General features: G+C 34.7%; 1 protein-coding gene across 1 annotated transcript in view; it reads right to left on the bottom strand.

Annotated features, from left to right (window-relative positions):
- Positions 1-628: 628 nt before the first annotated feature.
- Positions 629-16,318, bottom strand: part of VAV3 (vav guanine nucleotide exchange factor 3) — a gene marked incomplete at its 5' end in the record, with an annotated part of 28,158 nt that continues 12,468 nt past the window's right edge. Inside the window, 3 exons of the mRNA XM_010715646.2 lie at positions 629-3,914; positions 5,666-5,817; positions 15,693-15,822. Coding sequence (XP_010713948.2) covers positions 3,873-3,914; positions 5,666-5,817; positions 15,693-15,822 — 324 coding nt within the window. The remainder of the gene's footprint in view (positions 3,915-5,665; positions 5,818-15,692; positions 15,823-16,318) is intronic.

Genomic DNA, 16,318 nt, shown 5'->3' with positions numbered 1-16,318 from the left:
CTATCAGCATAACTGGTATAACCTGACTGACAATGTTTTTCATGTTTCATGATGATCACTACCATGTTACAAATGAAAGTAGAGCCACTGAATACTGTATTAGAAATCAGTTTGCAGCATTTCCTCTTTTGCTCAAGTGGAAGACGCAATGCTCCATGAACAGAAGAAATTGAATTTTAGATAAAATAGTCTTAGGTAAAATAGTCATGTGAAGATCTCAGCAGCCAAATTGGTACCAGAGCCAGGACATGGCCTTGATGATCCTCAGGTGGGGTCTCTTCCCACTCCTTCTGAAGGTTCTATGATTCTACTGTAGTGTCAATACAGTTAAGTTGATCTGCATGACATTAGGGCATAAACTATACTGTATTTGCAACTTCTTTTCCAAAACAGTTCAAAATACTCATTGTGAATTAGGAACAAATGTTTTTGCACTGAACACTGAAGTCAACAGAACAAACCTCTTTATTTATTTTTTCAAGACAGCACCTCTCTCTTAATTCTATGAGCTACTAAAACTGTTAGAATTGACATTATCTTCTCTTTCAGAGAGCATCTAGGGTTAGCCTGTGAGGCAGAGGAGAAATATATTCGGGTTGACATAATTTCCACTGTTTTTTTGTTGTTCTTTTTTTTTTTTCCAAATTGAGATTTTCAAGTGATTTTCCAAGCCTCACAACTGAAAAATTCAACCAGTACCCAGTCATAAGCGGTTCTTGTGCCCTAATTACAGTTCTCATCCATCAGAGAATGCATCCTTCTTCTCACATAAAAGGGGAAGGAGAAGATCTGTGACTGAGTGCAATACTGTTAACAAGAGAATTTAAATGAGAAACATTTTTGCATCTTTCATTAGGTGTGGCTCAGTTATGTGGCATGTTCATGGCTGACAGGAAAATTATGCCTTACATCTGTAGAGACGTGTAAATGCCTCATTCAGTTCAATAATTATCTGTTAGAAAGGTAGTTCCATAAGAAAAGACTTGCTACTGAAAAATGGAAGTAGCACAATGAAGCAACATTGGAATTGTATCATCACTGACCCTGCTGAATTAATTCACCTATCCAGAAATACTTCCATAAGCACTATAATTTTTTTATATTGTAAATAACGTATGGATGGGTTACACCGTTAAAAGACTTTCAAGTAGCCCATGAAAGTAAACAAAGACTACTTTCAAGATTAGAGCTCAATTCAACCGGAATTTGTACATTAATCCATATATGACAAATGCAGAAGAAAAAAAAAGGTGTAAGAGGAAGGACATTCCTAAGAAGCATGATACAGAAAAGGAAACTTCATAAACCCATTTCAGTTTTTTTTTTCAGTTAAATGCTACAAGTTATCAGCTTTAATAGATAAAAATCAATAGCAGATGACTGATTCCACAATGTTCCCTATAGTTAAACACAAACAAAACACATCACTTGTCTTCATGTGGCAGTAGACAAATTATTCCAGCTATGAAAAGAAACTAATAACAACCCATTTAGTCCCACAGCTAAACAAAGATTATACAGATCTGGGAAACCAAAACAACATTATCAATTTCTGCTCACAATAAGAAAACTGTGAGGCAAAAGGAACGCAAATGTCATACTAGTCAGCTACGTATTTTGACACATATTCAAAAAACAAATTGACCAGTTTATTATACTTAACATATTTACAAACTGTTACAAATTAAAGTATGGTAACAACAGCATTGCATGACAACAAAATCTCCATACAAGCAAAAGAAGTACATGAAAGAAATACTCCAGAATATCTAGAAGTCTTTGGTACTGAAAATATAGTTTAAGATGCAGCATTAACTCAATTAATACAGGGCATTAAACATAGACAATCACACGTAGATTTATGCCACAAAAGTAAGTTTATCTATGGCTTTCGTTCTTCTCAAAGGCTGATTACTGGATTCAGAAGTCACGTAAAGGCTTTACAGCAATTTTAGGATGGCGGGAGTACTCAAAATGATTCTAAATCCAAGCTGTCCAGAATGACTGATGCATTCCTCAACTCACTGAATTAAACTTCTTCTCAGAACTGTATGACAGCAAAGCACTAAACACTTCACAGGTCCATAGCCCATTTATCTAGCCCTTGAGAGGGCAAAACTGTGCATGAACTTTGTCTACATAGGGAACATAGGTTCAGACTCACAACTGACAAAAAAACTACATGACAAGACATGATCAAACACAGTATATCTCAGTCTACACTGCTGTACAGGTCATTTACAAAATGTTTTATGCATAATGTACATATTTACAAACACTCTGAATTGTTCCATCAAGCAATGTACTTAATATAATCACAGTTTACATAATTTTGAGGTAAATCCTTGGAAAGTTAAGAGCATCAGCAGAGTTTCATCTGCAAAACTGAACCTAACAAGTGGAGGATTTCTAATTAGGTGATCCTCACTTTTAACTAGTCACATAACAGCATGTGCTAGGTGTAACAGATGGATATGATGGCTGCAGAGAGGAGGGGGATTACTGTGATCTTCTATGCTGTGCTTGGTTCTTCACAATGGCCAGGAGGCCAGGAAGAAGAAAAGAAGGAGGTTTACTTTCTCTAAAGTTTTCAAGATGAGTTAGAAATTATCTAAATATTACAAACAGTAAATCTGAAGGCATCACCCACATTTCTTTTAACTTAAAGCACTTCTGACACTCCATAAATACCTTAAAAAAAATGCCTCACCCAAGGGGCAGATGCCACTTTGAGGACTGATCTTTCAAGCTAACTAATCTGGTTTCCACTGTTACTTAAGGATATTCATAACACTGCAACAAGATCACTCACTGCCCTGCCAGTAAAATCACAGGAAACAAGAGGGGAACAGGCATGCTGAACTCTGCAAGTTCCTTCTGCATTAACTTCTAAGAGCACAAAAGGTGACTTTAGTAGGAATAGAAGCTCCTGTCTAACCAGGAAAAACAGTTTACAGTTGGAAGCATCAAAAAGTTCATATGAATCATCCAAGAGATTAAGATATACAATTTTGTTCTCATGAAATGAAATCATCCTGCATCAGTATATCCTGCTACACAATAGAATTACAATATTTAATGCTAATTCTTACAATTTTAAAATGACTCTTGCCATAATTACCCCTAAGTTTCACTTAAATTATCAGCTACTAAATTAACAAAGCTGAGAAGACAAAGAACAAACCCAGAATTCCACTTTACAGATGATTTTTCAAGCGATAACTTTTTAGAAATGACTTCTTTAAACAAATTGTTAGATTTAGGCAAAACCTTTAAGAATTCAGTTAACTAATTATACATGCATATATGCTATTCCCGTTCACAAAATTCATATTTACTTCAGAATGATTTTTTTTAGCGTACAACTGTTTACAAGGTGATAAGTAAGACAGTTTGATATTTTGAAAAATCTACTGACTACACTTCATGCCCACCTGAATGACTGAACTATGTTTTCTGCATACAGTGATAAGGAACAATAAGCCTTCATCTCCTCATATCATCACAGATGTTAGCTAGAAGAAAACAGACTTATTAAAAATTCAGCCATTCCTACAATTCATGGTGTAGTACAGGGTGAAAAACAGAAAAAGAGAATAAAGGAATTTGTTTTCCTGAAATCTTCTGGGAAGGTGAGCACCGGACTTTGTACTGATCCCCAGTGACAGCAAAGTGGCAGGTTGTTTCTTGCACAGCTCTGGGCAAGGTAATAATCTGTTCACACAAAGTTCTTTATAAATCCCAACAATAAGACTGGAAGGTTCAGACAGACAAAATGCTGCTGCCTAAGTACTTAACAAGACCATTAATGCTTGAAGTTATTAAATTCTACAATCCCTGAAATTGCTGGTCAGCAGAGAAAAATTTTTAATTCATTCATCTTCTTCAACGTAAGTAGAAGGAAACCAGCCCACCTGAAAATGAAAAAGAAAACAGAACAAAATAATACATTTTTTAAAAGGCCAAACCAGGTAAAAACAAAGATGAGCCTCTCTTTAGTAACTAAGAATACTACTACAAATAAACTAGTCTGACCTGCCCTGGTTAAGGTAGTAACTTTCTTTTTTATAAAAATAGCAAATAAATAGAGTAACTTACAGATACAATGATTTAGAGACTCACAATCTTTAAATAAAAATTAGAAAAATAAAAAGGAACTTTTACCTAAATTGGAGGTCTATGCATTTAGAAAAAAAAAAAAAAAGGTTAGCAGCAGAAGTCAGGTTTATTTTTAGTAGTTTTTACTACAAGATGCTGCTGTCTTTTGAATGGGCAGTTAAATATTTCACAAGCTTCAGCCATGTCCAGAGAATCCTCTTTCAAAGTTAAAAGTGACTGATTCCATTGCAGTTAAATCTCATTTCTGACAAGAGGACTTTTAAATGAGACAGAACCAGAAGTCAGAGACCAGCGCTTAATACTTCATAACTTATACTAATATCTACATTCTGAAATTAATTATGTGTCAAATAACAACTGTCTTAGACATATAGGGAAGCAAAGTCATTTATTACTGTCTTATCATTTAGTTTTTCATTTGTACCTCAGTCAATTTAAGTCAATTTAACATTAATGAAAGAGCTCAAAATCAAACCTTAAACATGACTGGAGGAAGTGATTGCATAAACAGTAGTGATCTTATGATCTCAATTCCAGGCAGTGAAAACTACCAGGAAGAATGCTAGTTTTAAGAGGGGTTCTTCAGGAAGTGTGTAGCTACACTGGAATGAGATGTTAAATTTTCTTCAACATGTAAAGGACATGATGATCACTATTTCTTCTCACTCCGTATTTCTTCTTTTCTGCCATAAAAAGTTCTCTAAAATGGATAAGGCATTAAATCTGGATATATCCTCCCTCATCTACTTCAAGCAGACTTCCAACTTCCATTTCCAGTTTCCACTCAAGTCACTTTTCTCCAAATCACTCATAAAACAGGAGAGAAAAAAAGGCCCTCTTTGACCTTGCTTCTCAGCCCTTAAAACATGGAAACAGAAGCAAAAAGTATTCCAAACTAACCTGCATCAAGGAGTCATACAACAAGATTGAAACAGTATAGCCTTTATAGCTCAGATCTAATATTTCCATGAATTCAAAGCTATCCAAGTCACAGAGTACAGCATGGAGTGCTTTTGTAAAAATCATCACTAAATGATGAAGTAGAATAAATGCACATCGCACTTAATCTCAACCAGATTTTTTTAGAGATCAAAAGCATAAGTCTCCTAAGAAAAACAGGGCTCACTGCACAGTATTGTACTCCGGCAGAGAGTTGGAAATCATTCTGTGCTGATCTGCAAACCAGATTTCCAGCACTAGGAATTCAACCAGATCAAGAGGTTCTGATCTCACCCCCAAATCCATGCAACACAGTTCAAGGAAGTTCAACTACAACTCTACTATTAATACTGGTTATTTTCCACCCATATAATCTTGCCTAAGCATGCAGCCTAGCAGGCCATGTTAAAAAATAAATAAATAAAATAAAAAATTAATTGCTGAGAAAACCTATCCAGAAAGAGTTCTGAAAACATGTTGCATCTTGTGAACTTAAATATGATGTAGGAAAATTTGTTTTCTTCTTTTTTTTTTTCCCTATTGTTGCTGGTTTTTGTTTTTGCTTTTCAAAATGTCATTCAAAGTGAGAGAAAGAAAAAAAACATACCCTTCCGTTTACTTCACCTCTCCACCAGCCATTTGCACTCATTTTCGTATAAATTTTTACAACATCGCCTTTCAATAAGGATAGCTCTCTCATGTCTCTTGCACAGAAGTCATACCTTGCAATGGCAATGCCTATCACCTTTGGACTTAGCACTGAAATGAAATAGAAGTAGATATTAGAGTTTATTAATTGACAGATATTTCTGTCAAATCATCTGACAGGTAGCATTACTGTAAAATGTAAGATGATTTCATGACAACGTACACTGGCATCAGCTTCACACAAATGTGAAAGCATCTGCACATAAGACTTAATACATTTAATTGTAGGTGAGTGGTGAAAAGTTGAAGAGATGTGATCCATTGTAGTTTTATTTTTAGAAAAAATATCAAATTAGATGAACTACAAAAAGCCTAACCTTCACTCCACAAATTGCTAAATACAAAAAATACAGTAGTTTCAAATGTGCTTCATAATAGAACTTGCTGCCAGATACATGCATCAATATATTTCACAGGTCACTAGTTTCTTTCCAAAAGAATTATTAACATTCATAGTTGATTTATGTTTACCCCTCTAATGAAGCAAAACAAACAGAATAAGGTACTGTTCTTTCAAGAAACAACTCCCAGGTTGTACATAAAGTCAGAAGCTAACATCAGCATGGGACAAAAAAAAAAAAAAAGTTTATACAGCAAATTTGTATAGAGCGTTTGTTAACAATTTGCACAAGCACCAGCTTGTGTAATAACAGTTTTCAGGACTTTAGTCTGTAAAATCACTCACAAAGCTGTTCCACAAATCTTTCAACAAAGGAAAAAATACCTGCTAATTTTTTCCTGGATTTCAGTGAAATTAATATTCAAAAGATGTAACCTGCATCAGTATGTAAGACTTTTGCCAATGTCAAGCAATGATATTTTCAGCCACACAAAGAGTAATAGAATATTTTAAAAATAACAAATGTAGAAAAAGTCTCATCTGAGAAACACCTTCCTCTCTCTCAAATCTTTACTTCACTGCAAAGTTAAACGTCTTTGCTTGAGAAATAAACCTCTTCCAGTGAGACAAATAGCACATGGCTTCATTTCTTGATGAAGACCTTCAGTTCAGAAGAAAAATGTACTCCTCCCGCATTTTCAAGTTTGAATATTTGGCCAAAGTTTTATTTATTTGTTTGTTCTAAATACAGGCTATTTTCTTTTGTAATTGTTTTCTAATGTAAATCTTCTTAGGTAGAATTTATTTACGAGCACAAGCCAGCTTCCTTCTGAAAATAATTCATCAAATAGTCACGAGGGATAACTTCATACACTAAATAAAATCACTTTTTTCACCTCAAAAAGACCAGTTTGATTTTAGTTTTTGCAATGCTTTTGACAAAGTAATACTCAATGTTCACAGCAAACTGCCTTTATTTTAAATCAGAAACACAAAACATTGCGTACGAGCTAGAAAATCTTGACACTTTCATACCTGCTTCTATTTAGGATTTTTCCTGACCCCTCCATAATAATAAATGCTGTATTTAAATTATAATGAAAGAAATCACGAAAAAAAACAAAATGTTTGAAGACCAATATAGGAATAGATTACACCTCCTTTTATACCATATCATTAAAATTTTGTCCAGCATTTCAGACTGTGTATTTGGAATATGCTTATCAGAATATACAAGATGCAATAAAAAAAGAATTAGCATCTCAAGTGATTGCTTGTGTTTACAATATGAATATGTAGTAAAAATCTAGGCCATGTATTACTTTTTCCCCTCTAAGCAAGTCATCTGTAGTCACTACTTGTTTAGACTCTGACATCAATATTGTGTCCTATACCTTATCAGGATTTCAGTAATCAATTTTGCAGGGAAAAAACACAGCATGGGCAGAAATCATTTTGTAGGGAGAAAAAAGAAAGCAGTTATTGATTGTAGAGTCAGTAGCCATTTATAAATGTGCAGCAATACCATGGGCAGATGTGGAGAAGCATTGCTGGGAGTGATTCTCGGGAGCACGATATCACTATAGATTCTAAAAAGGAGGCAATCAGGGAAGAAAGATGACAATACAAGGCAAAGATGAACGAATTTGGGAAAACAAGGAAGGAGAGAATTAGGAAGGCAAGGAACATATGGAAGAATAAGGGAAAAAATACTGAGGGAAAATTAGGGCAGAAAGAGAAAGGACATATCTGAGGAAAAAAGAGCAGGACTTTTAATTGTTTTCTGAGTTGTGAAGTCAGTGAGGAAACATAGATAGAAGCCAAAAAAAATCATAAAGCATAAATCACCAAAAACTTATGGCATAAAGTAGTAGATTCTAAAGTACATTCAAATTCAACACCTTTATTTTCAAATAGAATATGCTGATGGTGAGAAATATAAAAAAAGTCAGATGAGTCAAGGAATACACGAAAACTAACTGGTGATAGCTTTGCAAAAAATATTAGCCCTATTTTCTGGTGATAGTCACAAAAACAACTTGTATAGAGACTGTCAGCCCTGAAGTCTCAAAACCAAGCTGTTCTTAACTAAATGAATCTTGAGGGAAGACAGCATGTGGAAAGGACATCTGTACAGAGCAAAGGAAGAAAATGTTGTGTGAAGCAGAGAAAAATGATGGCTACAGGGAGAATAACGAAGGAGAGAGAATTAGCAGCAGAGATTAATGGAAAGAAAGTGTCCTACAGGAGAACATAAATGAGAAATTAAAGAAAAAAAGGCAAAAAAAAAGCTATCAAGGAAGCAGTACTAAAAAAATACCTTGTATATTAAGAGGGAGGTATACTGTGAGGGTGAATAGGAAATACAGTCCAAAATCTGAGCTAAGCAAATTAAAAGCACATTTGTGAATGAGAAAAATACAGTTTTCCTTAACTTAGCCTTCCCCTCTGCAAACTGGAAGAGAAGACAGGGAACTGTAGTCAGCTTCAGTTCACACTAGAGTATATTAGAAAAATTTCTCCCTGATAATGAGATTGACAAGCTGCAAAGGAATTTCAACACTATCTTGGTCCAATGTTGAAGTAACTGAGATGGAAACAGAAGAGGCTCCATGGGATTACAGTAAACTAGCCTAGCTCACATTTCTGCCTATGCTTAAATTCCACAAGGATCAAAGTATTATCACAAAAGCTGTGAGCAGTTATTTCTTCCTCCTTGTGTTATGGCCACTTAGCAATCCAGCAACCACCACAGCCCCTAGAGGTTGCTCTTGCACATTAGTTGCCACACTCCTTGAAGCAATGTACATTTCCTTGTACTGTTTAACCACACTTGATTTCTATCACACAAGCATATGCAGCACCTCTGGTAGTGCTCAATAGCTGGCTTAATTATTTTTTTGTCTTTCCAGCTTCCATATATCAGCAGAAGTAAGCTACTTTTGAAGATCCGTCTTTAAAACATTATTAAATAAGTATTTGTTCATTCAATGTAAGCGATCTGAGTATTTTGAAAAGACGTTATCACTAAGAACATGCAATTTATTGTAGCCTATCACAATATGAGATGAAATTCTAACAGGTAGATAAGCTTAATTAAAGAATTACCACATAGCATCTTCCTTTATTGTTTTATACTTTTATAAAAAATTACTTGATATAACATATTGTGATACGCAAGACTGAATTATTACCTTTTCTTTAGCTTATATTTTCCAATAAAGCTGTTTTTCATAGGAAAAAAAATAGTATAATTATCATTTGTTGAAAGCATATGTAGGAATATAAAGGAAGGTGGGACAGGCTCAGAGTAACCCCAACTCTTGATGGTCTACAGTCTGTTACAGCAGGCCACTTCATGACTTCCCCCACACCATGGAAAAAAAGACACCAGTTTCAGTAAAATGCCTTTAAGAGTAAGCATTATGCAACTGAACAAAAGATGGATCATCTTTTATCCTCACTCTAAATGTAAATTTCACATACTGACAGTATTCTCCTACTATAGAGTACCAAAACTTATTGTCTTTGGCTTTACTGATTAAAATAAGAATCAGGAACTTCAGACATTCCAGCTGAATGTCATGAGCACAGCCTAGATCAGAACAGATGTGTCCTTTCACATAATAAAACGTTAACTGAAATAGCGCCTTAAAGCTTAGATTCTCTGCCAGTACTGTGACTACTGAAAAGGAGTTAGTATATGCCCTCCAAATAATTCATATATAAGGAGATGAGAATGGAAGAAATCTAACCAGTGAGGGCCAAAATATTTTAAGAGCACCAAAGAACCCCGCGATTGAAGATCACGCTATGAATCATTCTGCACAATGAGGCACTCTCAGCACAATGTGCTAAAAAACCATCCTACTGTTAAGTTCCCGTCTACAGGGTTCTCTTCTAGGAGCTATGGAAAACCTTCAGAATCTATCCCAGAGCACTAAGAAATTATACTACTACTGTTGGACAAAACTAAAACATATCCCCTATTCAGGTCTTCTAGACAGATCCTGAAAGCAGCTACATTTTGGTTCATTCATGTTAGGTATGTCCATTTTCCTAGGAAAGAACCAGCCTCAGTCCTGATTTCCACAACCTACAAGTCCTCCTTCGCACTACATGGAGATGAGCCAACATGTTACTAGCAGGACTCCTTCTTGATGTTCCTCAAAGGCCACTAACAAAATCCCTTTCAAATTATCCAGCTGTATAGTTCACTTCTTTGAACACTATGTCTCAGAGATCAAAACAAGTCACAATTATACTGGTGCACTAAGTGAGACTAACAGTACTACTACTACAAGCATTTTATGCAATCTCATTTTTTAATGTTTGCATTTATTAAAGCCAAAGAAGCTTAAATGAGAATAAAGAAAACATTTGGAAAAAAATGGGTAAAATTAATAGACCACATTAATGCAGAACTTAAAAAAAACATTTTGTACAAAACTACTACTGTATTCTAAGACGTTTCTGCAGTACAGTTTGCTGCAGGGATGGGACGAATATATTGTTTATCTGCAAACCAACACTGAAAATTCTAATTTGTATATTTGAACAAGGATACTAAAATATACAGATGTCACAGCTACATTAATAGTCAACTGATCACCAACTGAATCTGGTGCAACTAATGAGCTTTGTAAGAGCTATTCAAACTCCCTTATTGTAAATATCCACTTTTTCAGAAGTTTATGAGTTTGATTCTTGTTACATTTCAGGAATAACATGTAGAAACTCCTTTTTTGGACTCAGCAAAGAACTGAAATACGAGATTCGTCCCTTCCCTCACTTGACACACAGAAAACAAACAGAAACAAATTTAGAATATAAAAGCAGTAAAGCAGTACCTGACCAGAAAGGACTGGAGGAAGGGGGAACAAAGCTGAAGTCTGGAGGAGTTACAAAAGAAAACCCACAGAACAAAGGGGGGGCTTAGAGAAAGAAAGAGAAAAAGAGAAAAGCAAAAGTACATTGAAATATTGGCACAAGATTTAAATAATAGTTTTTTAACTATATAATTCATTGATAATAAGGAAACTAAGGTTCCCTACTAAGGATGTCTGGAAGGAAATTGACTGTAATAACTAGAAAATCTTAACCTATGATTTAATTTTTAACAATTGCATTTTTCAAAGAATAAGAGAAGCAAATTAAAACTGCAGACTCTTGCAAATATTTTCAGATATAGCAAAGTTTTTTTTTTCCTTAATTTTGCGTGCCTCACTTAGTAACAGTACAAAGGCAGGAACTAATGCAAACATAAGAATTCCTCTTCAGCTCAGGAAGACTACAGCCACACACCCTCAATTAGGAATACAGTCTAAATACCAGTTTAAATGGAATGTCACAATATGCATGGGGAAAGTATGCATTTTGCCCTGATAATCATTATCATCAGTAGGAATTCCTCAGCTACCCTACATTGTCTAAGGATCAAACAGTGCTTTGCATCTTTGTGGTTTTCCCTGACTCAAGAGAAAATCCTCAAGCAAAAAAAAAAGTATGAATTTCAAACAGGCAGAACCTGCACATCATCCTAATCCCTGTAACATGGAATTCCTTTAACTCAGGTAAAGGACTTGCAGTGCATTTGCTCTACTGCCAACTAACTTAGGGTAATTTGTCACCACATTTTTAAATGCAGAATTAGACAAAATGCACTAAAATGGCTTTAAGTGGGATTACATTTTGTTGTCACATTCTCACATTTTGTCACTCTTTGGAAGAATTAATGAATACATTTTCATCTTTACATAACATACAAAAACTAATTAAGTTGAGACAATTGCTCCCTACTATGCACGTAGAAAGCTGAAGTCCATTTTCATTTAGATAAATAATATTCTAACCTTTAAATAATACCCAATAATACCTATCATTATTAAACAACACAGTTCCTTAAAAATGTAGCAGGCTTCTACTCATCACATTAAGCTGTTTCTCTGAATTTATTCTTGTGACTACAGAAGAAAACCATTTTGAAGCCAGACAATTGTATATTTCCATCCATGAAGACAAGAATTATTTTATGCAAGGAATAAACAGAATCCATAGTAAAGGAAATGATATGGTTTTGTGCATTTTACCTGGATGAGAAGAAATGCATTTATGACAGCGAAACAGCCAGCATAAATAAAATTAACACAGGTGATACAGTCTTCTCACATCTATAATCTACGAGTCAGTACAACAGTAATACAAAAGTAACAGACTCTTGCACGCTAAAAACTGCCCTCTGTTCCTTCACATTGATGATCCCTTCCTGCTTCTAAAACTGAATGGGTTATCTGAGCATGCGTGAATTTACCTGAGTACAGGAGCCAGCAACCCCAGGTGATAGTTCTGTGCGCAAATGTCACCCAAACAAAAAAGGCAACTTTAATGAATTAGTGTCACCATTCTCAGGCATAATTAACTGTCTTTACAGCTAACAAATGAGCAAGAGTAGCATGAGGGAATAAATATACTTCAGGCGCTACAAAAGGAGTACTTGGTCCTGTTCATATATCTGAATACCATGAGAATTCTTTATCTGATTTAACTGGAGGTTTGATTTTGTGATAAACCAGCATGGCAAGGGAATCCTACCAGATTTCTACAGATAGCCTTTGGTGTAGTCCATTAAAAGAAAAGCTAGATTCTTTTGTTCATGAACATCCAAGATGACATTTGCTTTATTTTACTTTATCAACAGTAGCGTGACCTGATAATGTATCTACTCCTAATCAAAAAGTGAAAAAAGTCAGATAATGTTTGGCCTCGCGATTTGGAATAAAATGCCAAGAACTATTTTGCAGAAGAATGTGAACTAATCTTTAATTTTTACTTTTAATTCAGTAAATGATAAAATCAGTCCTCAAATCTAGTATAAGAGTTAATATTTTTCTGTGAACAAAACACAATTTGATCATCGTACATTCAGAAAACCCTGGAGCTGAAAAATTAAAAACGAATGTACCATTTCTCCAAAAGTCATCTCATTTAACTACTACACTGGAAGAAGTAAACATCTAACAGTTAATCCAATCATATTAAAAGTGTGTGTTAAGTCTCAAAAAAGAGTGGGTGACTTATTTAAGACCATAAGAAGTCCTAATTAAAGTGGGAAGAAAAATTAACTGTCTTCATAAAACGAAGATCTTGTTCTAAACAAAATAGTAGGTACTGAAAGGAAAAGTGCATTCCTTGACAATATAAGATATTACAAAGTGATTTGTTAGGATTCGTATCAAAAATTAAAAATCAACTGAAATGCCACATGATTTTCTTTCCTTCAATAGGTAAATGAAAACATGACTATTACCAAAAAAATAATACAATCCTTCTTGCATTTTTCTGTGAAGCAACATTAATTTGGTATTGCAATTCAACTTCAAAATGGCTCAAAGACTATTAGCAAGAAATGACAACCTTCTCCAAGTCTTCAGTATTTTACTGGATGTTTTTCAGAAACACATTCCCTCTTATTCTCCTAAAAACCAACTGCTTTGAACAAATAATAAGTTGATGCCTTTTCAAAAGATATCCTCATTAAAAAAATCACAGAGCTGAAAAAATGGTCAAATGCCCTTCTTCAATGCAGCAGACTTGGTTGGCTCCCTTTCAACAAACTACGGTGAGGTTTTTTGCATTCAGATTACATAGGAGGTCAAAGAAACCATTTACATGGAAGCTCACATTGAGGGCTGAAATGAACTAAAACCAAAAGCGCAACTGCTGCCCCTTCACTTACTTGTTTCCTTCTTTAAACAGAAGCCCAAAATGTATAAACCTCAACTGAAGAGCCACAATGTTCTCTCATCCTAGCAATATGGTTACTCTAATATCAACTTGGCAAAAATTAACAGGACAGATGTAAAACTGGGCAGTATGACTCACAGACAGGCTGCTATTTAAGGAAATTTTGCTTTAAAAAAAAGAAAAAAAAGAAAACTCTCAGAGGAGTATGCTGACACTTTAAACGAAAACTGTCACATATATTAATTAAAGTGTCAACCAGAGTCAACCTAGGTAGGAGCAGAATTGTGGATATCTATTAGGTTTCACACAAGTCTGAGAATTGAGACTTTTTTGATCAGTTTGGCTTAAAAGAAACCTGTTAGATCCCACAAGTATCCTATGTATCCAACCAGTATCCAACATCAGATGCACTTTCTCACCCCTTCGACTAAAATGAGAGTATCCCCCATTTATGTTTCTTGCATCCTGTGAAGCATGAAGTGATTGAACTAATGCTGTTGCACAGTAGTAAGTTGGTGGACAGTACAGCTGTATCTCAACTGGTCTAAGGGAAGAGAAGAACGTGTTTCTGCTTACAACCAATAATAACCAAAACAAAAGCAAAGAAAACTAAGCAAGGCATGCTATCTAAACAATTAAAGCCTCAGTGCTATGAAGAGGCAAAGGATGAATAAAAGCACAAGATATGACAATAGAAAAACAAAGGGAGATCATAAGCTTAAAGAAGAAGAAAAAAATGGAACAAATTCACCCAGAACAGATATGCATTAAGACACAGCATAACAGACAGAACTCCTGAGGCACAGTGAAAGAAAACAGAAACAAAAGGAATAAAGAGAAAATCAGACAAAGAGTAAATGAAATGCACAGAGATACACTACTTTCTTACAATAATTTATTCTCTATTATCCTCATTCTAATTAGGAGAGGAAGCAAGTCTCTGAAGTTATTGAAATATTATGGAACAGAGAGAGACATGCAAAGAAACAGAAGCTCACAGACACAGCAGATGGAAAAAGGTCCACCAGATTCATCATCGCCAAGACTAGATTGGACTCTATGGTCCTTCATGGGAGTCTTCATACTGTTAAAATCCATTAATTTTATTTTGCTGTTATTATCAGCCATTGTTTGCAGAACTGCAAATCTAAGATTTGCTCTTTGACAGGAATGTTATATATTTTCCAGAGATGGGCCATGTGGTAATTTTTATCATTAGAATTTTAGAAATCATGCTGGTTTCCACTTATGTTGCAATAGGATAAAAAAAAAAGAAAGAAGGAAAGAAGGAAAGAAGGAAAGAAGGAAAGATACTATCTTAATTTTAAATATCTGCAGACTAATTTTAAACTTCAAAACTTTTAATCTGCGTTGTACAGTAAATCATTTTAGACACAGACGGGCATTGAATAAACACCTAAGGTTAAAAGCAAAACATAAAAACAGTTATGATACAGAAAATGCAATGCATTAGGTTTATCTGAGAAATTCATGTGGTATGGGTGAGATCCTAGTTCACACAGCTACATTATAAGACTGATTTACTTAAATCCCTTTGCAAGGATTAGAAATTGTCACAGATGCTTATTAGCACTTAAGCTAAATGCATGCAAATATCCAAAAAATTAAGCAGGATGCAGCTCAACTTCTCATCAGCATTCCTAATAGAATACTGAATAATAAGGAGATTTTAAAGTTTGGCAGAAAGACAAATTTGCTAGACATGTTTATAAACCGCCTGACAGATCCGAATCTGCTTAGCTTAAAAAAAAAAAAAAAAATCCTAGGTAAAGCCCTTTTTAAATACTTGACAGAAAATAGTACATAAATTTGTAATACTCACAGTTGCCACCCGCTCTGTTACCCCTCTGTCCCACTGAGTTTTCAGATTCTTTGTATGGAAACTGAAGTGTAGTATCCAGACTTCGAAAGCCTTCTTTGAGAGAGTGGTGCTTATAGTAATCTACAAGTTCCTTGCAGAAAGGAAAACACTGTCATCGGAAATTGAAATCATACCCTTTTCATGATTCTGGTGTACAGTCCAAGACAGTTTCATAAAATAAAGTCACTGCTATGATCTCACAGAGCACATACATTAAGAAATCAAATAGCCTAATAAATATTGATTGCTTTTATATTGCAACTTAACTGCATAATTTAACCCTTACCCTGAAGTACAGAACACATTTATAAAGTGAAACCTACTTTTTCATAACAATCATACACGTCTTTTTTTTTTTTTTTTTTTAAACACACCTTTATAGTCAGAGTCAACATATTGCTTTGTTGAACAAAGCTGAGCATGTATTTGCTTTTCTGAAGTCAGGCAGAAAGCAAGGTTAGTTGTTCATTAAGCACGTAACTGTAATTGCCTTTGTTTTCTCAAATTTCTTCTACAGTGATAAGTGATGTTCATCGAGTAATGAATTTATGATAAGCGTACAGATCTCAACAAAACATATAAGCATT

Source organism: Meleagris gallopavo, chromosome 10, assembly GCF_000146605.3.
Source record: "Meleagris gallopavo isolate NT-WF06-2002-E0010 breed Aviagen turkey brand Nicholas breeding stock chromosome 10, Turkey_5.1, whole genome shotgun sequence".
Classification (NCBI taxonomy): Eukaryota; Metazoa; Chordata; class Aves; order Galliformes; family Phasianidae; genus Meleagris; species Meleagris gallopavo.
Note: the sequence above shows the minus strand (reverse complement) of the source record. Positions and strands in the feature narration are given on the sequence as shown.